Source organism: Microtus pennsylvanicus, chromosome 10 (genome assembly GCF_037038515.1).
Source record: "Microtus pennsylvanicus isolate mMicPen1 chromosome 10, mMicPen1.hap1, whole genome shotgun sequence".
Classification (NCBI taxonomy): domain Eukaryota; kingdom Metazoa; phylum Chordata; class Mammalia; order Rodentia; family Cricetidae; genus Microtus; species Microtus pennsylvanicus.
This window is the reverse complement of record NC_134588.1, coordinates 43510394-43532550: the sequence shown is the minus strand read 5'-3', so window position 1 is coordinate 43532550 and position 22157 is coordinate 43510394. Positions and strand designations below refer to the sequence as shown.

At 37.4% G+C, this 22157-nt stretch overlaps 1 protein-coding gene across 1 annotated transcript in view; it reads right to left on the bottom strand.

Annotated features, from left to right (window-relative positions):
• The window catches only part of Tpr (translocated promoter region, nuclear basket protein), a 57773-nt gene that overhangs the window by 5843 nt on the left and 29773 nt on the right, over positions 1 to 22157 (bottom strand). The window contains exons 26-47 of the mRNA XM_075988189.1: positions 21937 to 22140; positions 21630 to 21814; positions 20760 to 20907; positions 18979 to 19116; positions 18746 to 18877; positions 17422 to 17552; positions 16506 to 16716; positions 15138 to 15281; positions 14754 to 14952; positions 13590 to 13795; positions 13327 to 13388; positions 12314 to 12522; positions 10657 to 10929; positions 9630 to 9778; positions 8997 to 9080; positions 6528 to 6722; positions 5333 to 5464; positions 5002 to 5092; positions 3377 to 3561; positions 1914 to 1982; positions 1736 to 1830; positions 46 to 152 (exon numbers count right to left, since the gene is read on the bottom strand). Of these exons, the coding sequence (XP_075844304.1) occupies positions 46 to 152; positions 1736 to 1830; positions 1914 to 1982; positions 3377 to 3561; positions 5002 to 5092; positions 5333 to 5464; positions 6528 to 6722; positions 8997 to 9080; positions 9630 to 9778; positions 10657 to 10929; positions 12314 to 12522; positions 13327 to 13388; positions 13590 to 13795; positions 14754 to 14952; positions 15138 to 15281; positions 16506 to 16716; positions 17422 to 17552; positions 18746 to 18877; positions 18979 to 19116; positions 20760 to 20907; positions 21630 to 21814; positions 21937 to 22140 (3349 nt within the window). The remainder of the gene's footprint in view (positions 1 to 45; positions 153 to 1735; positions 1831 to 1913; positions 1983 to 3376; positions 3562 to 5001; positions 5093 to 5332; positions 5465 to 6527; positions 6723 to 8996; positions 9081 to 9629; positions 9779 to 10656; positions 10930 to 12313; positions 12523 to 13326; positions 13389 to 13589; positions 13796 to 14753; positions 14953 to 15137; positions 15282 to 16505; positions 16717 to 17421; positions 17553 to 18745; positions 18878 to 18978; positions 19117 to 20759; positions 20908 to 21629; positions 21815 to 21936; positions 22141 to 22157) is intronic.

Sequence of the window (22157 nt, the reverse complement as noted above, 5' to 3'; positions counted from 1 at the left end):
CAATACATACAGTTAAGAAATCTCAGGCTTATTTGGCAATTTTACCTCCTTGAGAAGCAAGTTGGCCAAGATCAGAGTGACTGGAACTTGTCTGTGGCATGTCTTCAGGTGGCCCAAACCGGAATCTAGGAACACCGGCAACCTGTGGGGAACTAAGTAAACAAAAATTAGTTTAATGGGAAATTTAATGCTGCCTGTTTAAACCATGAAAGGAAAAAGAAAAAAAAATCAATAAGCAGGGAATGAAAATGATATCAATAAAGGGTTTCTTCCAACAATATCGTCACTAAATTTAGCAATATAAATAATTTGTGATTTAATTTTTAGCTTCTTTGAACTATGCTGATTTTTTTTTTTTGAACTTGTCTGAAACACATGGAACAAGAAGCAAGCAAGCAAACAGGTTTTTTTTTAGCTTCAGTTTTCACTGTTTTGTAGTATAAGTTACTTCTTGGCCTATTGTACACAAAATCTAGCTCTAAGATTTAAAAAAGCCCTAGCATTAGATGCCTAGGTTACTTTCTCCCTGTATCCTAACAATATCATCTATCCCATTGCCTATTCAAAACACAAAACCCAGTCTCATTTCTTTCCCACTCTTTTTTTTAGCTACCCATAATTATACATGTTTATGGATTATACCTCTATAATTATATGAGTTAAATTTTAATTTTACTCAAAAGCATACTTTTAGCAAAAATCTTTCCTTCAGGTTAGTTTTCAAATCTATCTCTATACAGCTGCTCTAACAATAATTTTTTAAAAGATTTAACCACCAGTGCTCTTAACCACTGAGCCATCTTTCTAGTCCTGCTCTAAGAATGCTGAGAACTCCTATACTATGCTTCTAATTTTCAGCCTGTTTATTTGGCCCCAAATCTCAAAAGGCTGACTGCTATTTAAACTCCAAATTTCTTTCTTCAAAAGGCTCACACTGGAACTGGTGCATAAATTGAGGACTGGGGTGTGTGGCGTGGAATGTATTAAGGTAGTTCTCACAGGCAACAATGCCATCTATCCTTATACCTATAAGGTTTCAATAATGCACAGAAATGCTAATTATTAGAAACTGTAAGGTTCAATTAATGTCCTCCCTTATTAATTTTTAGATTACTTCATTTGTATTAACAAACATCACTCACCCTGTCACTGTCCTAGACAGACAGGTGACAGCTGGTTACTCATACCCTAAACTTTTACAATACACCTCCACCAGCACTACACAGCATTTACTGTGTGTCAGGGAGATTCTAAACCTGTAAGCACAAACTGAAGTATCAGAAGAAGGGACAGCAAAGAATCTCCTCTTGTGAGGAAGCCCTAAAGGGAGGTTTTAAACACAGCATTCTGAAGTAGAAACCACATGATTTTTGTTGTTGTTTGAGTCAGGGTTTCTTTGCGTAGCTTTGGCGCCTGTCCTGGAACTAGCTGTGTAGACCAGGGTGTCCTCGAACTCAGAGATCCGCCTGCCTGTCTCCTAAATGCTGGGATTAAAGGCATGCGCCCCCACCTGGCTCAAAGACCACACTCTTACGCACTGTCATGCTCTCTTACTAGAAGATGTATTTTATTCACCCTATATAAACTTCCTCACGACCCTCCTACTCCATGTGCAGACTAGCGGACAGTAGGGTAGGACTCTACAAATAGCATATCCAAAAAAAAACCCAATCAATTTATGAGGTAAACAGAAAGCAGATGATGAGTCACCAACATCCCCATTTCATCAACTTACTGAATAGCTTCAGCAAAGCCATCAGTGCGATGCGGCACCACAAGAGTTGGGGTACTCGGAACTGTTCTGTCTTCATCATCAAAAAAGTGTTGTTGCTGAAACAAAGACAGAATGCAGGACTTAATGGGCCTAACCATGTACATGTGGATTAATGCAAACATGATGACTAGATACTAACCATACCACCTATTCCTGGAGTCAGTTGAAGTCCACGTCCTACAGACTGCCTCCGGGTCATCTGAATTCTCTGTGTTAGAGAAGGAATCACATTTGTTTTAAAGAATTAAGCAATAAAAAAAAAAAAACAAAGACATAGTTTATTAATCTGGCAATGAAGTAACTATAGAAGACTTGTAATTAAACAAGACATTTCTAAGTTGCTACTATTTATCTATTACAAATATCAGTGACACATTTTAAATTATATTAACAAAGATATGAACCAAAAGGCACGCCAGCATTTAATTTGAACACGCACATACACTTAGCCCCTATCTTCTTGAACACATATTAACAAGTGATGTTTTTCCATCAAAGCTTATACAGCAACTGGCTTATTACTCCACAGCTAGACAATCTTGAATTGACAGACTGAATGCTTTGTGACAATCACAAATGATCCCTTTAGGCTTTGTATTTTCAAATATGAGGTAATTTTCACTACTTTTTTTCTTTTTTTGAGACAGGATTTTTCAGTATAGCCCTGATGGTCCTGCAATTGGCTTTGTAGACCAGGCTTACCTGGAGCTCAGATATCTGCCTGCCTCCGCCTCCTGAGTGCGGGATTAAAGTCATACACCTGATTTCCGCTACACCTTTTTTCTACAAAGTTTTTTTTTTTAAATAAAGATTTATTATTTATTTGTATACAGTGTTCTGCCTGTATGTATACCTGCATGCCAGAAGAGGGCACCAGATCTCATTATGAATGGTTATGAGTCACCATGTGGTTGCTGGGAATTAAATTCAGGTCTTTTGGAAGAGCAGGCAGAGCTTTTAACCACTGAACCATCTCTCCAATTCCTCCACTACTCTTATTTGTATGTAATTTACATAGCCTGATTTATATATAATAGTTCTCACTATATTCCCCATGTCAGGAGTAAAACCCAGGCTCACTTGATGGAACCTTTGTGTATTTATTCCCTGCTGAGCTTCTAAGATATGGCCAAACCTATTCCATGCTCAATATAATAGGGTTATCAATCAACTAAGTGGAAATATTTAATTATAATTGTGAAAAAAGGTGGAACACTAATTAAAAAAAAAATCTGTGCACCACACACACACACACGTTTTAGCAAGCCATGTTTCCAAATTTCAATTCATTTGTGAATGTAAACTGTTACATTTTAAAGAAAGTGGTGATTAGTTCTATGTTACAGCATGCCAAAACATTAAAAGTACATGTAACATCTGGAAGGAGGGAATGAAGGAAGAAAGGACAGACGGAATCTGTCTAATGGAAAAGACCATTTCAAAAGGCGCCATTTTTGCCAGATGGTACTGGTGCATGCCTTTGTGAGTTTGAGACCAGCCTGGTCTACGAGAGCTAGTTCCAGACAAGCCCCAAAGCTACAGAGAAACCCTGTCTCGAAAAACCAAAAGTGCCTTTTTTTAGAAGTTGTTTTCTGTCAATACCTGAACTGGTGGCCCCAACTCCTGAGGTGGAGCATGAATAGTCAGGCGTGGGGGAAGAGGATGTGGTGGGCGTCTTGGTGACTGGGGTGCTCGCGGGGTCTGCCTCTCAGATGCCGACGTGGGCTGCTGCTCCCGAGCAGCCTCCTGAGAGAAAGAGGACTCCGCTGCACTTGTGCTCCCCTCACCTACGGAAGAAAGAGCTCTGCTTAGAAGCCAGGCTTAATCTTTTCTTCGTGGTTCTTGAAGGATTTGAGACAGAGTCTCAAGAGTCCAGACTGACTTCAAACTTGCTATGTAGGAGGCTGGCCATTAACTCCTGGTCTCCCTTCCTTCACGTGCTGGGATCATAAACATGTACCTCTATGCCTCACTCAGGGTCAGTAACAGAGCAAACAACATGCCAGTAAGTACACTCTCCTCAAAATTCAAAGATGGACTTAAGCACTATCCCAATATATGACAACGCAAATACTTACTAAATTTTGGCTTATGCTGTTTTTTCTTAATGTTTAAGTGTGTATATGTATGTTTGTGTATGTTCGTGTACGTGCTTATGGAAGCTAGAAGAGAACACTGGATCCTTTGAGAATGAGTTACAGGTGGCTCTATGCCACCTAATACGGGGACCAAACTCATGTCCACCGGAAGAGCAGTATGTACTCTTAACCACAGGATCATTTCTCCAGTCCAGTATTATTCTTTTTTTAAATTGTTTTAATCCCCCCAATATTATTCTTAATAAGTGTACACATTACTTAACTCTTTCTAGAGAAACAGCATGCCAACTAAGGAAAAGCCTCACCTAGTGTGTGTGCTTATACTTTGGTTCTCCTAACTGCAAATTTCAACTGTTACTCACTCATGTGTCTAGATCTTCTGATGTCTCCCACTATGGAAAGCAGGATACCAGAGAATTAATAGTTTATGTCTGATCTAGAATCAGAACCTTGTCTTGACATTTGGCATCTATGAGGTATTTAAATCATTTCACATTTTTGTGATTCAGATTATTAACTCAAACTTAGTTTATTTTAAGAATTCAGGACAAGTAAAGACAGTCACAAGAGTAGTAACTTAAGAGAAATTATAGTTTTTTTGCCCGCATGCATGTCTGTTCACCACATGCTCTCCTGGTGTCCATGGAGGCTGGAGAGAGTGGCTAGAGCTGCTGAGAGCCTCCACGTGAGTGCTGAGATCTGAATTTCCTGTCTCTTCAAGGGCAGTGAGTGCTCTTAATCACTGAGCCATTTCTCCAGGCCCATAAATAACTTGAAATGGGTCAAATTCAACTATACCCTTAATTTTACTCAGACTACTAGACTTAATTTTCCTTGATTACAAAAAGAGCTCCTCCTTACAAAAGAAGTTTTATGGAACATATATGTGGGAAAAATGGCTAAGAATATCTCTTCCTAAAAAAAGTTAATTTTTTCTTAGTGATTATAATTAAAGACATGCATCTACACACACACGGCTCTGTGCTACATCAGAGATTCCAGGATGTCTGACTCTTATGGGTATACAGTAATGTCATAAATAATGACATCTAACAGGACACGTCATGAGGGCAGAAACTTGTTAGAAACTATTACCAGAAGCAGCCTATTAAAAACCAATGATCTTACCGCTGTTTTGAGAGTCAGCAGCTCTCTGATTGCTTTCAGCTCCGCCCATACTCTCTTCTGTTTCTGTACCTGGGTCAGTCCCATCACCACCCTAAGAACAAAATGTAATGACTGAAGCAAATCAAATGAACAGCTTAAAAAGAAAGCCACACCAAATGATTACAAGCAAACAAACCAGAGGAAAACCAAACCAAGCAAGCCAAACAAACAGAACTCCAACGGTATAAAGACTTTTATTATCCTGGTGACACAGGCTTTTCTCTATCACAGGAAAACAGCAAGCCTTCTAAGCACAGCTTTTAAGGAAACAGTCACAACTCTAACCAGTTACCTCAGCATCATCAGCTTCATATCCATCATTACCATCTGCACTACCAGTTCCTTCATTACTATCTTCACCCTCATCTCCCATCCCCGTGTCATCTTCATCATCATCCTCATCATCCTCATCTTCTTCATAATCCTAGAAGAAAAAGCCCAAGTGTGAATAAAGTGTAGGCCTACTCATTTTCCACATCTGAATATCTACTTTAAATGAATTATCATTGATTAGGATATAGAAGTGCTTCAAGAGTTGTATGGGTTTAGCTTCACAGTAAGGAAGAAAAAAACTAAAACAGTTTACAGAATTAATTAAATAGTAAACAACTTTGAATGCTGTTTCCATGAGATTGGCTATAGCAAGAGTCTACCAAGTGTCAAATGGTTCACTTTATTTATATGCAAACATGAGTAGAATTAAAGAATAAAATCAAACTATAATAATTTTAAAAACATGCTTTATTAACAAACAAAACTAAAGTAAGAAAACCACCAATACAGAACTCAATTTCAATGGGAAAAAAATACCAAATTCTACCTACCACTCACCTCATATGGGTGATGACCTATTTACTTTGGAAATGGTACAGGGTACCAAGAGGAAAAACAAGCAAAACAACTACCAACTCCTATTTTTTTCCTTTTTATCTCCAGAAATAGTATGTGTCATTAGATCCACAGTCATTAATTTACTAAGACTGAAGATGAAATTTGAAACAAATTCTAAATGGCACAGCAACTGTTTACAAAACAAACAAGCTGCGGAGGCCATGCATTTCTATAATCCCAGCACTCAGGAGACAAGCAGGAGAATTTTGGGGAGTTCCTAGCAGGCAGGTCTGGGATATACACCAAAATCCTACCTCCAGAAAGTAACAAAATAATTCTCTTAAACAAGGTAAACAAAACAATTAAAAATGGATTATCCATCGCTGGCTCTGTGATTTCTTTTTTAATACATGTCACACTTCTGAATTAACCAATATAAATGGAAAACCTGATAACCAACTGAAACAGACTGGGAATGAGAACTCACAAGCTGATGTATTAGAAGCACCAAAGACTTGAAGCCCTGTGACTGACCCAGCACAGACGGAAGAAGATACAGAGCTCAAGGCCCACGCACACAATACACTGGGGGAGCTTAAAGAATGAGAGGAGAAGGAAAGCTGATAAACACTGAAGCTCTTCCATACTAAACTCACTTCATGTTCTCCATCATTTTCTTCATCATCTTCTTCATCATCACTGTCAATTACAATTACATCATCTCCTTTGCCTTGACCATCCTGGGAAGAAGTAGTTTGCTGATCTGACTGAAGTGGTCCAAGATCGATTTGTAGAGATTGTGACGTTTCTTCACTGTCTTCCATAGGTGTATAATCTCCTTGGGTGACTCCCTTTAAAAGTTAGAAAGGTGTTTTAGCCAAACTAGAAATAATCTAGGTACACACTGAATAAAATATTTCTATTGCTTTAAAAACAGCAGAAGCAACAACAATGAAACAAAAAACCAACTTTACCCCAACCACACTGATTATTCCTTGAAACACTGAAATACACATAGAAATCGACTATCCCAACCTGAAGTTTTCTGAGCTCTGGCATAACACTTGAAAGAAGTGGGGTTAAAGTGGGAGAGAGTTAGGAAACAGGCATATATAATAATAAATAAGTATACACCCCCCCCCCCAAAACGGGACTCAGGTTGTATTTGGATATTTATACATGCATGCCTCCGTACATACATCCATATGTATAATAATGGAAACTGGGGAAGCGGAGGCTATCAATTTGAGAGTGGAGGAGGCACATGGAAGGAGTTAGAGGGAAGAGACTTGGGAGGGGCTAAAAAAAGGAAGGGAATGGGGCAAGTAAATGCAATTATATTTTAATTAAAATGAAATCTGAAAAATAATTATAGACGGTTCTACCTATTAGTCTCAATGTTACTGAGATCAGCACAGAACAAAGTTCTGCACTCTAAAGAGCATCCTCTAGAAACGAGCAGGACAACTGAGGAGGCTAGGGAGGATTCTGCTCAGTACGTCAGTCAAGGCACCCAAAGTGCTTAGCACAGGAATTCCTTCTAAGAATTACAGCTGCACTCTACACACGAAGAAACAACAAGACAGTGGTCCACAGTGAGACTCTCAGCTGGTCTCTAGACGATTACTCCAAAGTCTGTTTGAAATGCTGTGGAACTAAGTAAGTATTTTGGGTAAGGGACACTCAGTATATGCTAGATACTAAAACAATTTTTTGCTCAATTATTTTCCACATTTTGTTCCCTATCAAAATAAACTTGTTTTAACAAAAATTTGTGACATTAAAAATGTACCCTTTGGCTTAAGCGCTCACCAAAAATCTATTTTTCATATACGCCAATAGCATCTACAACTAAAGAAATTCATGAAAAATTACATATACCATATTAGGGAAAAACTGAGTAAGTTGTAGTGTAATTAAGTGTTCCCAAAGTGACTTGCTTATGTAAGAAAAAGCAGTATTTAAGAAGTTAATGGTACATTTGAGTCATAACAATTTGACATTTTTAAGAAACAGCTTCATAGAAGATCTGAGGTTGATTTAACCAAGGATGGTAATAAAAGAGAAACCTACACTTCAATTCATGTCATGTTTCTAGTTTCATTAAATATGACAGTCCAAAATACATGAGATGCCATTTACAGTATTCTATAGTACATATAACATGGACTTGTTTTTACATTTGTAAATCAGAGAAAAATGGCAAAATTAACTTAGAACATTAATGTTTCACAGTAACATGAACCTGAAAGTTTATTCAGAGAGAAAGTACTCTTGCAAGCTTAACAGAACAGGAGGGAACTACAGCGTGGGTTCAATTCCCAAGTCCAAAGTTGTATGAACCTGGCTCTACAACTTACCTTGGCATTATGTTAGCTAATAATCATAAATTTGTTTGACTAACACTATACTAACAGCTAAAAGATTACTCTGTGTTGATATTAATGACATGGACACTCCTCTTGAATATGAGGGAGTTTAGACACCCTACAGTCCTTAAAATGTATTAATTTTCTCATGTAGAGCAATTAAGAGTTAAAAACACACTCAGGCACACAGCTTCTAACAGGTGGAGCTAGGCAGAACCTAGTGATAGAGTTTATTGGAAATAATACCTTGCCTGGAAAAATCTTTACTTATATGAACAGAAACATTCTTAAATGTTACTTTGTGCAAAGCATACTTACAGAAACAAAACAATAAAAACTGCACTGTTTCTAGCGGTTCTAGCATATCTCATTAAAAACAGAAAACTAGTTTGACTGGACTTGGTGGACTTCTTTAGTCCCAGCACTCGGGAGCCAATGGCAGGCAGATCTCTGAGTTTGAGGCCAGCCAAGTCTGCAGAGCTAGTTCCAGGACAGCTGGAGAGCTAGAGAAAGCCTGTCTCCAACAATAACAAAAAACACAAACAAAAATAAAGACCAGTTTTGAAGTACAAGTTGCAAGATAAGGCAACATGTGCCTGTAACTCCAGCACTAGGAGGGCTGAAGCAGGACTGTCTGAGTTTGAGGCTAACCATAGTGAAAGCCTGCCTCAAAAAACAGAACAAATTTAAAAATCCAAAGAGTTTCAGAAGGTCAAAGTCAACTTTATTAATTTATTTAAGTATGTTTTTACTCACTTCTCCAATGGAATCTTGAGAATCCTGATTATAAACTTGAGCTTCTACCTCTCCGTCAGTGCTCTCTTCTGCAATAACTTCTTCCTAAATCATAATAGATGATTTTTTTATTGTATCAGTAAACTAGATCAATTGTCACCCATTCAACCAGTTTTTCTATAAAAAGTTAAATCTACAATCTTATGAAGTCATGCCAGAAATGCCATTTATATAAAAATATACTCAAAACAACATACTTCTTTAAGAGCATTAATACTTACAAGTAACAATCAGTACTGTTAATGTTTGGCATACAACTTAAATTCATCACAGTCTATCACTGAAAAGAAACATAATTTTGGCTAAACTTAATCTTAGAAAAACATGGCAAGTAAGAGTGCAGAATGTCAATGAGTAAACTTCTTCATAAAAACAGAATTCAATTTCTTTCTGATTTTTGTTAAAATGGGAAGAAATTCATGAAAAGATATATATGCAAAGACTATAAAACAACTGGCAATGGCAAAATACCTTAGTTGTCAGTAAAAACTTCACAGACAATGCATTATGACCCCCAAAGTCATTGGTTAGGACTGACAGCTAACCCTCAGCTCCACTGGTGCAATGATGATACACAGAAAGAATGTCACAGACCTCAGTTCCCACGGGCGTGACTGTCTTCAGCTTCTTTGGGAGAGGCATTTCCACAGTGTCATCAGAGACCTGGTCTGCTGCTTCCACGGTGCTGTCCTCCTCCTCGTCCCGAGTGCGTTTTGGCAAGGAGGAACTTGGGGTTGCTGAAACTTTCAGATTATACAATTTAAACCTCAAATCAGAGCATGGCAACTTCATTTAGAAAAAAATAACATTAGAAATAGTCCTAAAATTATCAAACTTGTGTAACACATCCGATTCACTGTGTGACTGTACTGATAATTAACTGCTGTTTACAAGGCTTACACAAGTTCTATCAAACCCAGAACTCATTAAAAGATTATACCATGTGTAAAATGAACAACTTTGGTTTTCAGGATTCATGTTAAGTTACGTATAATATGTTGGCTAATTGTTTTTATCACTAAACACAGCCCAAAAAATCTGGGAGATAAGAAAAACTTTTACATAATGACAAAAACTAACTGAACTGTAACAGTAAATATGAATGTTAAAAGTATTTCTTAGATATAATACATATTGTGACTATTTTTTAATAATTTAAATTATTACAATAGATGTAACAAGTTTTTAACTAAATCAAATGCATATTTGAAAATGTTCTTGTTTCTATTGGTCCAATGATTAAAACCACATAAAAATTTTGCTTTCTTCACAATAACACTAGATAGAAAACAGTTATAGGAAATAATCAAGGCAAGTGTTGTGTCTAAGTACATAGATCTATTCCAGCTTCATTTTTAAAATGAATCATACCAGTCTGGAAGATGGCTTAGCAGTTAAGAACCCAAACACTCACATGGGAGCTCACAAGTGTCTGTCACTCCAGGTCAGGGGGATAAGATGCCCCCCTTTGACCTTTGTGGACATCAGGCACACAGAACATACACAGACAAAAAACAAACAAACAAACAAACCCCTAAACAAAACGAAAATCCAAAACCAAAAAGACAAACCCCCCAAAAACAAAAACATAAAAAAAAAAAAAGTTAAAACTAAATCTTACCAGTGCCAAATACAGCTGTGGAAGTAGACGGCCGCTCGACTGGTGAACTTTGTACCACCTCAACTATGTTTGGCGACAACTCTTGATTTGCAGGCTCAATCTGAGGGTGACTCTGTTGAGTGGGTTGCACAAAAGCTGTAGCCTGTGTTTGCTGCTGTACAGTTAGGATGGGCTGAGAAATGGAGGGCTGAACATTAGGACTAGTAGAACGAACAGATCCACTTGCACTTCCAAATACTGGAACATGTTCCACTGGCCCTTCTGACTGCATAGCTGAAAAAACAATTGTAATATTTAGTAAGTAAGCCTTCTACCCTTAACAAAGCTGAGTCATTATCTTACCCTATTCTTTGGTATACATTGTACTCTCTACTTTTTGTATATGTCTTAACCACTTACTGCGTAAAAATATTGTGGGGAAAAAGTATTTTGTACTGTACTGCCCATGAGACTAACACAGTAGCATGTAATAATTGATGGCTAAATTAAATGTATATTTGAAATTTTCTTGTATCTGTTGGTCCAAAAAAAGTATACCCAGATGACATTAATATTAAGAAGATAAAAATGGTCAGTAATTTTTAAGCATCACTTTGTTCTTAAATGGTATCATGATACCAGCATGAAGACTGGGGATAGGAAAAGAGCTGAATGGTACAGTACTTGTATAACATGTGTAAGGGCTTGGGTTTGATCCTAAGCATCACATGAAAAACCAAACAAAACAAGGTTCCTATGTCTAAAAAGGCAAAGTTTAATTGGAATCTATTGTTTACTGGAAGGAACTAAATGGATACACTCTTTATTTTCGGAGTGTTTACATCGTATACTGTTTGGGCACATGGTCCCACTCTAGAACTTTGGTTTGGTCTTGAACTCAAGATGTCTGCCTTCCTCTATTTCTGAATGGTGATATTTCCAGGTATTTGGAAAAATTGACTCAATTCTAACATGTCAAGGCAGCTTAGATTTTGCAAATCTTTTATTGAACATCTAATTTTGGACCAAGGAAAGAGATTAAACAATAAAAAAAAACTGTGACTCTACTTTGAGACTCAATCTAGTAGATTAAAAAATCATGTGTAAAATCAAATCAAAGACAATAATTTAATTATTATAACTGCAATGGGAACAGAGTGGAGAGAGCATCTAAAGGGCAGGTAATTTCAGCAAGAGCGACATTTAGTCTGAAATGCAATTTTAGACTATGGTTTTTCAGAGTGAGTTTCTTAGCCTTAAGAAGGGAACACCTAGTTCCAGAAAGCCAAGTAAGTATCTATAGGAATATATTTTCCCTCTTTGCCAGCTTAAAAACAAAGCAAAGCAGAAGAGTGGAAAGAAATTTACTGGATTTATAATAAGTATCTTGGGCAGCCATGATGGCACATTATTGTAATCCCAGCTACTTGAGATGATGAGGTAGTAAAAGGATCATGAATTGGAGACCAGACTGTACTCAAAAATAAACAAACAACAGGTCTGATAATCAAGCACAAATATCCTGGAAAGTATAAACTTCAAACAAAACTACTTTTATTATGACGTCTGACTCAACATTTATATGCTTCATTTATCCTTACAGCTACTCTTATGCTCTCAAAAAAAAAAAAATCAATGCAAGAAGCCAATCCCCAGTCAGATGTGTCATTTCACTCACCTTCCTGTGATTCCACCTGTGTGGTGGGCATTACGGTTGCGGTTGGGGTAGTGGTTGGGTTTGTGACAGTTGCAGGTGTAACCATTGGGCGGATACTTGCCCTGGGTGTTGACTTATTCCCAGCCATAGCTGCTGCTGTCACTTTACTTGGAGTAGAAACAACAGGAGTTGGCTTGATATTGGCTGTTGGTGGGTCTGATGTGCTGGCACTTAATGGGGAAAAAAAATATACAAGAATGTCACAAAACTCAGGTAGAAGATCCCTTATAAAATACACACACACACACACACACACACACACACACACACACACACACACACACATATTCTGTAAAAGTCAAGGCACAAACTTTTTACAATGAGTGTTCAGTAGGTATTACCTTAACACAGTTCAAATCTTACTATTCTTCTGAACAATTGATATTGAATATTGAATAAACTTGATAGGTTTAAAATTAGTAGTTTAAAGATTGAATATTGTTTTCTATTTGTCAGCCATAAAATCTGAAAACTTTCAGTAAAAAGGTTTTGAATTTAAGTTTTAAAAGTTATAGAGACTATTTCACAGTAGTATAAGCTGGCAATAAACAACAACAACAAAACCAACTGTTGAGTTACTGACTCTAAGTCTCAGCCTAGATCTTGCCTGGGTAAATGTCTATATACCACGTGTGTGCCTGGTGTCCAGAGGCTAGAAGTATTGGAGCCCCTGGAACTAGAGTTCTGGGTGGTTGTGAGATGACACACAAGTCTGGATCCTCTCAAAGAGCAGCCAGTGCTCTACACTGCGGAGCCATCCATCTCTCCAGCCCCGGCCTAGACTTTTATGCTCTTCACGAGACACCACAGGCAGTGAGTAGGAGCTTATAAGCCAGAAGCAGACTAAGCCGCAAGGTGATTCTGGTCACTGCAGCTCTACACTCAGGAATGAAAGTAATGAAAACAAGAGTTGACAAGAACATGACAACTGCTTCTGCACTTGGAAGACAGACTACAGAAGAAGTAAGACTCACATTCCTCTTTCACCGGAAGCTGGAGTAGTTTTCAGTGTGATCTGTCTCTGCTGTTCTGGAGGCTGTAAGAAAAAAAAGAATTGACATCTGTACTTCCTGTACCCTCAAGTTCACTGAACAAAGATACCAGACTCACTATTATCAACTGACTGTATACAGTACTTTTAGTCCAGATTCCCTCTAACAAAGACTCCTGAATAACCAGTACTTCCAAATAAAATTTTAAGAAGTGGCTTGTCATGCATGCAGAACTAGGTGGTCACCTTATTAGTGGGTTCCTGAGGTTCATCTCTCTGCTCAAGGTGTCTCTCTTGATGCTCTCTGAGCTCTCTTTCTAAGCGACTAATCCGACCTTCATACTGGGACTTAAGAGCTGTCATTCGGACATCCAGTTCATCCTTCTGTTGATCTAAAGCTCCATTCCTTTGTTTAAGCTCTTCATTTTCTTTAGTTAACTGATCTTTTACACCTAAAATAAGCACATAATTATAATTAATTATCAGAAACATTACGCATTTACACCGCGTGTAGTTAGTATTAGAATCTGTATTATACTATGTATTAATTTTGATACAACTTATTTCAATGAGCAAACTTCTAAACATATCCATGTTTATTATTAATATAGACTTATTTCACAATAATTAGGTAAATTATCCTAAAACATCAAAAAATGTAGATTAATATAAATTAACTTTAGCAAGTTTATTTATATATATTATTTATTATTAGAAATTATAAAGTAGTCACATCACAGTCTATAGTATACATAAAAAAAACAGATAGTGAAGCCACGTGTAGTGGCTTTAATCCCAGCATGAGGGAGGCAGAGGCAGGCATATCCCTGTGTGTTTGAGGCCGGCCTGGTCTACAGAGCAAGTTCTAGAACAGCTCTTACACAAAGGCTGTTACACAAAGAAACCCTGTCTCAAGACCTAAAAAGATCAGTAAGTTTTTTATGAAGTTGCTGTGAAATAATCTTAGAAAACTGTCTTGGAAATAAAAAAAGGAGCAGTACTCCAAGCTAATTACTGCTTCATATACACAATAAACATATCATATACACAATAAACATATCGTTTGAAAATTAAATTTCTGCTGCTGGAAAGATGATCAGTTAAGAGCATTGGCTGTTCTTATAGGAAAGCTCTGTTTACTCCCAACACCTACTGGTAGTTTACAACCAAACTCCAGGACCAGTATATCTAACACCTCCTTTGGCCTCTGTGGGTACCAGACACACAGGCGGTACACACGTGCATGCACACAAGCAAACATTAAATTATAATGTATATAATTAAAATATAAGGTAAAGTTAAGTAAATCTAATAAATTTACAATATTGGCTTCTCTTTTACATTTAATCTTACGCCTGTCCTGAATGGGTTTAGTGTGCAATTCAAATCGTAGCATATACATGAAATTACCAGCTAAGTGTGCAATTTTTGATTTTGCTGCTACAATTGCCTTCCTTGTCTTTTCATCCTTTTCGGTTATTTGCTGTCGGAGCTGCTCCTCCTGTGTAGTTCTATCCTGAAGGTCCTGACGAAGGCGCGACAGTTCAGATTGAAGTTGCACAGTTTGTTCCTGGAGATTTCTTGCTTCCGTTTCTTTTTCAGATAATGTCTTTTCAAGGAAAAAGAAATATCATGTAACTCAATCACATCAGTACATACGAGGTATGTACCTTATAAAGTACCAGGACACTTCTAAAGGTCCCACATGGGAAGGAGCAGTGGTGTTTAAGCATATTATTAAGGCTTACGGAGAGAATTAGGAACACTGGCCTTCCACTGCCTCCACAATCATACCTTCTGCAGATTCTCTACTTGACCCTCGAGTGACTTTGTCTTTGTTTCAGATTGGCAGAGGTTATCTTTGAGCTCCTGCATTTCCTGGATGGAGATATGCTGCTCCTGATGGTCTCCAGAGGACTGCGTGGAAGTCTCCATGGCCTAAGATGATGAGTAGTAAGAAAGCATTGTCACTCAGTGATTCTGCTGCTATAAGTTTAAAGAGACAATCCCAACTGTACAAGATAACTCATAAGAGCACTCAAAGGTGAGTTTCTACAGAGCAATTTTAATGTTCAAAACGAGAAAATTTGTTATGGTCCTCCATAGGTAGATGTTAGAGACGATGCGCTGTAGACAGACTTCAGGTATCCAACATAGCCCCCTGATGATGAGTCAAATGGAAAAGAGCAACACAGACACAAGAGCATGGACAAATGATGCACCTTCTTTGGAAACTTATCTTCCACATCAAGAAAAGCACACTAAAGTGCTAACAAATAGAAAAAAGAATTAAAACATTTTAAACAACTTGTTTAAAATAATATAAAACCATATTAGTTGTAAAAACTATCACTTTGTTCATTCATAACTTAACAATGAGCTACTATGAAGGTTAATTTTGGACTGTTGACTTGATTATGATACCAAACACCTAAGACTTTGATGTGTCCACCTTTGGGTGAATCTGTAAGGGTTTTTTTTTCCAGAAAGAATTAACTGTAGGGGGGAAGACACAGCCTATTCTATGGTTGCCACTCTGGATTAAATAGAAAAGGAAAAAGGAGGAAAGCCATGTGAGCTGGAACTCTCTCCCCCTTCTCTGCTTCACGCAGCAGGCAGCACTTTCCAGTCATAGTCATGCCTCCTAGCAGTGGGGGACTGTATTCCCTAAATATGACACTACGCGGTAACAAGAACGAGAAAAGGTAACTACCACGGTTCTGAAATCAGTGTTGCAAAGAAATAGTACCAGAAATATGAAAAGTAAGGCTGGATATGGTAGTGCATGCTTTTAATCCCAGCACTTGGGAGGCAGCAGCAGGTGGATCTCTGGGAGTTAGATGCCAGCCTGGTCTATAAAGAGTTACAGGAGCTACATGGAAGAGATTCTGTCAACAAACAAACAAAACAACAAAAATCACTCAGCACCTATAATTTTGTTTGTTTTCACTTTATAATGTACTTTATAATGATCGCCATATTATGTAACTAATCTTTCGGCCAGGTGTGATAGTGAACACCTGGAACCCCGATACTCAAGGAGCAGTGACAGGAAAGTGAGAAGGTAAATAACAAATGTATCACTGTAAGCTTCTATGAGATTAGACTCTAAAACCCAGTAACTGTCAGGGGGAGGGAGGGAATCACATTTACTCAAAATACCTTGTCCTGCTGCGCTTTAAGTTCTTCATACTGAGTCTTGTACCTGCGTCCAATTTTCTTGACTTGAGTGATTGTTTTGACTTTTTCCTGTATATCAATTATTTTGGCATCTAAATCTTTCTGAATGTTTTCCTTTTCACTTCGTACTTTGTTTAAATCTTCCTTCAGACTCTGGATTAAGTTTTGGTTGTTAGTCAACGATGCATTTGATCTTTGAAAAAAAACAGCAGGAGAAGAGAATTCTTAGATGAACTAAATATATAAAATGTTTTGTAAATTTTAAAGGATTTCAACTTAAAAGTTTCTACTATACTGCTTTAATAATAGCTTTCTAATTAAAAACTACCCTCACTTCAAAGATAATTACTTCATGAATGTAGCCCTTTAAGAGACCTTATTTCACAGGTCTAATACCTGTTTTGAAGTTAAGACACTGCACTAAGTAGTCAAGTAACATGATTTCAACGTCATCAAGTGATGCCACTAGGCTTCACTAGAGCTGCGTGGCTGAGGACTCTATAGGTCAGATGTTATCCAAGCTTCCTGCAAGGTTGGTCTTAAAGGCTACACAATTTTTGTCACATGTTCTTCTCGATACACATTTGGCAATGCTCTAAGTAGTTGCCCTCCTGTATATGATGTCATGAGTTGAACTTTCTAATAAGAGCAGCAGCTAATACTAACTCTCTATAAGTATACAATCAAGTTTTCTGAATTTTTGTTTTCTTAAAGAAATAGTATCTCTTATATTAAACATGAATATTGATTGGAATAAAGAAAACATAAAAAATTGAAATAAACTTGAATTTTCACTAGATCCAGTTGTAGTGGTAGACACTTGTAATTCAGGCCCACGCTGGGTTATACACGAAAAATGCCTCCATCACATATATTTTAAAACTTGTATTCCTAATACCTTGCAATTTCAGCCTTAAGTCTTCCAACTTCTTCATTTAGCTGCTGAATTCTCTTAGTATGAATCTCCTTTTCAGAAAGAAGCTTTCGATATTCTTCTGTATCTGGATCTTTCTGCTGATTTACCAGATGCTAGAATAACAGACATGCATAATTTGCTTTGTCAGGTTTTACAAACAAAAAGTGCTATAATAAAATGGCAAAATATCTAATTATTTCCATTAACCACATCACATGCAGAGTAATCAAGTACCAAACAGTCAGTTCAAAGCTTTAGTAAGGACAGCAAAATCTAGACAAGACAGAAGGGTAAGAAAACATTGTTATTAACTGTTCATCATTTTTTCAGAGCTGTAAATGAATGTCAATGAGTCTTAAATGTTTCTTTTTTCTTTTAACATTTTCATTCTTTTACTGTGTATGCACGCGCGTGTGTGTACATGCAATGACACACATGTGGAAGTCAGAAGTCAACTTATGAAAGTTACTTCTCACCATCTGCCACATAGGTTCTGAGGATCAAATTCAGGTCTTTAGGCCTCATAGTAATTAATTCACCACCTCACTGGCCTATCTATAAAAGCTTTTAATATTATATACCTAATTTCACTAAAGTAATATTTATGAAGAAAAACATGTTTTATAGTCTAAACATTCTAAATATAACTTATCCCACTAACCATGAAAGTCAGGCAAACCTAACAAAAATGATCCTAAGTCTGGTTAGCTCAACTTCCTTTCATGACTTTTCTCATTGTCTGTCTGGTAAGAGCAAAATGAGGAATAGTGCTCTGAAATTATAAAACATTCTTTCTGTATTACTAAATGTTTACTATTCTACACCATATTCTGGGTACCAGAGAAACTGCAGTTACTATTTAATTTTTGTCACCAGATTGATGTTTTAACATTCACATTTTGCAAATGAGGAAAACTATAGTCCAGAGTGGTTAAGTGGTTAAGTCACAAGCCACATAACAAGGATTTGCAAGGCTGACTTCTCACTGAACATAATATATTGTATGGTCTGATTCTCAAAGGTCTACTGAACAAGTTTTTTACATGTGCCTCAATAAAATATACAAGTATGTTCACAATAAAGTATCTTAGAAATAAAGTTAAAGCTTGGCTACTTAAGACTGACAAGAGATTAAATAATGAGCAAAGCATAAGTGAATTTTTAAAGACGCGAGCCCTAATATGCCACGTACTTGCGTGTATTAGGTTTCTAATAAATACAATTTTCACCAGTATTTTTACATCTCTAAATTTTACTGTATTATGTAAAATCATTTCTATGACAGTAAATGACTAACTATACTTACCTGGTTCCGAGCCTTCCAACGCTTGACATCCTCTTCTAGGAGCTTCTTCTCTGCCTGCAGCATACCGCTTTTCTCACTTAGCTCAGCATTGGCTTCTTGTAAAGGCAAAATATCTAACTCCAGTTTCCTCACCTGAAAACAGCTCCAAGTTAGTCTTTTTTTTTTTTTAAATAACCAATGTTAATTCATTTATATTAAAACTAGCTTCTGCTCTTGACTGGGAAGACACAAACCTTCGCTTGCATTTGTTGCAGGTTCTGTTCAAGCCTTTCCTTTTCTTCTCTTAGCATCTTATTGGTCTCCATGACTACATTCATGGTTTCAGTTTTCTTCATCAATTCTTCATGTTGAGCCATTGTTTTTGCAGTTACCTAAAACAGACACACAGGTCAACAACCACATCCAAAGAGCCATCTTTTTCCTACCAGTTCCAATTCTTCCTAAATAACCAAGTACAGAGGATTTCAATTTCAACCTTAACCAAATCTTTAAAAGCATGCAGGTTTACTTTTCTAAGACACGCGTTAATTTCAAACCAGTTTAAATGAATGTAATAGATTTACAGACAGACTACAACGACACTGCAAACGCTGCCAACAGAGAAGCACAGGAAAAACACTGCTTTATCTTTCTGCATTTTTCTTGTACTTTGGTATGAGCTCTTAAGTAATGTTATTTAGATTCTTGGCTTTCCCCTTTCTCCTCTGTTGCTCAGAAGTCTCCAATCATTTGGTTATTTTATTCTAGTAGCTTTCAACAATGTGAAGTGTTTTCTTCCACTGCATTTAATCTGCAAAGGTAATTACTTTATGGCTGGACATATTCATGTGTTTGTGTAGGTGCACTTAGAGGAGAGAGGCTGACTTACGTCTTCCTCCACTATTCTCTACTTTATGGTTAGAAACAAGGTCTCTCACTGAACCTGCATCTCATCTAGGCTGGCCAGTCAATGAACTCCAGAATCCACCTGTCTCTGCCTCCACCTTAGCACTTGGGTTCTGGTCATGCTTGCGTATTACTTTTGACATAATGTGTGTTAACTTCTTGGTTCTTCTTACTATATCTCAGAGTTGGCTTCCCCTGTGAACATGTTCACAATCTGAGCTTTCAGTGAATGCTCACTAGCAGAGAAAACAGAGAAGGCTTAGATTAAACAAATCTTAATAGATAACCCATCTACTCTTTCTTCTCAGAGTTAAACTCCTTGAAACAAAGGACCTAATATTTCCACGGTGGGACAGCAATTAAATCTGAATTGTATTTTCAAGTCAGATGCAATTCTCTTTCTTTCAACTTCTGCTAGAGACTTAAGTCTTACAAATCTAATTACCCATTTTCCCCTAGTCAATGGTTTCTTCTTAGAAGCCATGTTAACTACTTACATGGGTTTTGTTTTTTATTTCCCCAGGAAAGAGCACGGGACAGTTAGTTTCTTTCCTTCTAGATATGGGGTGCATTAGTAGATCTCCTCACAACGAGCAAACTCAGCAGTAAGGTGCTGGGAGGTATCGTGAGTTAAAACAGAGAGCTTGCTCCTACCAGACATCTGACTGCAACACTTTCTTTCCCATTCTCTGGTTCTTACTTTTTCAGTTTTTCTTTTTCTTATTTGCTGAAAAAAATATCCTATAGTAGTTTCAATCTATACTAGAAGGACTCTCAAGGTATTGATACATAGCAGCTGCAATAGAATAGAAAGTTGGAATTTACACACTATACACTATAGTTTAAAGGCTTTATGCACATCATCTCAGTCCTTATAGTTGTCGCTTACATGTTACAGATAAGGCGACAAAGTCCAGGGAAGCTGAGCAATGAACAGCACACAGCTAATCCTATGGAAGTGGTCAGACAGCGGGCACACAGCCTCTAACTACCACACACTAGGCATAACAAATGAGTACATGTTAAATGAATTTGCAAGGTTAAGCCGAATGCTGACATTGAATTAAATTTCTGCAACATGGTGGAAATAAAAAAATGAGCTTATTTCAAGCTTAGCCCATGTACATACCTGCACCTTCTCCCTTTCTGCATTCAAGCTATCCTGAAGTTCTTGCAACTCCCGTTCTAAAAGTTCAACTCTTTGTCGATAGCGCAGACTCTCAACCTGAGCCACCTCAAACTTAGTTTCAGCAATTTCTTTTTCTCGCCGTATAAACCTACAAGAATACAAATATTAAAATTTTAGACTGCTAAATATTTAGTATTGTAAAACCTGGGCAATTCTTAAGATGACAAAAAGCATTCACTTTAATAGTTATTTTCATATTTCAAAGATAGATTAGTTTTTAGTTATGGGGCTAGACAGGAGCATTAGAAAAAATATTATTCTGGGCCTGCAAAATAGCTCAGAAAGTAAACGCACTTATGCTAATCTCAGAACTCTGGAACTCTACGAAGGAGAAGACCAGCTCCGTAAAGTCACTCTCTATTTCAACATGAATACCGTGTGGTGAAAGCATGCATACAAACAAATGTACAATCAATAATATGACAAAACCAAAATACACTGTTGTTAGGTTATGCACAATGGCACACATCTGTAATCATTTACAACACTTGAGAGGAAGAAGGAGCTGGGGTTAGGGAGACAAAGAATATCTCTTTAAAATGACATAAGACATCTGTCCTTTCTTCTATTTTTTCTTTGCTTTTGGTTTTTCAAGACAGTCTTACTGTCCTATAACTCACTCTGTAGAGCAGGCGGGCCCCAAACTCAGAGATCCCCCTGCCTCTGCCTCCTGAGTGTTGGGATTAAAGGAATATACCATCACCGCCCTAGGGACCACTAGGCTACTTGGCCAATTAAGGCAGAATGACTTTTACAATGTTGCATTTATTGTCTTACTATGGAACCACATTAAGAATGTACTTGACTTACCTTAGAATTTCTAAAATCTGTTCTTGAGATTTTCCTTCTTCACTGAGAGAGACATTTAATGGTGCTTGCACAACCTCCTTCATAGAGGCAACCACCTTATTACTTAATTTTTCGATTTGATCATGAAGTAGTCTGTTTTGTTTCTCTAGATCTTCACAGCGAGACACACTCTTAGAAACTTCATCCTACAAGCCAAGAGTCCATGACTATGGTTTCCCAAGTGTATAGAAAAACAAAAGCCAAAAAACCAAAAATCAACAGAAACTTTCATTTCTCCCAAGCATTCCACTGTAATCTGCAACAGTACCTTCACCACTCTCTCTCGTTCTTCCCAAGATGCTTTACACGCCAACAGCTGTGATTCTGCTTTCTGAGCTGTTTCTTCCAAATGCTGACGGACTGATGCCATTTTTGAAACTTGTTCCTTGGCAGCTTGCAGAGCTTCAACGTCAGCAGCATGTAGCATCAATTCCCTCTCATACTTATTCTGTGCTTCCACGGCTATTTTAGCCTGTAATTAACAATCCC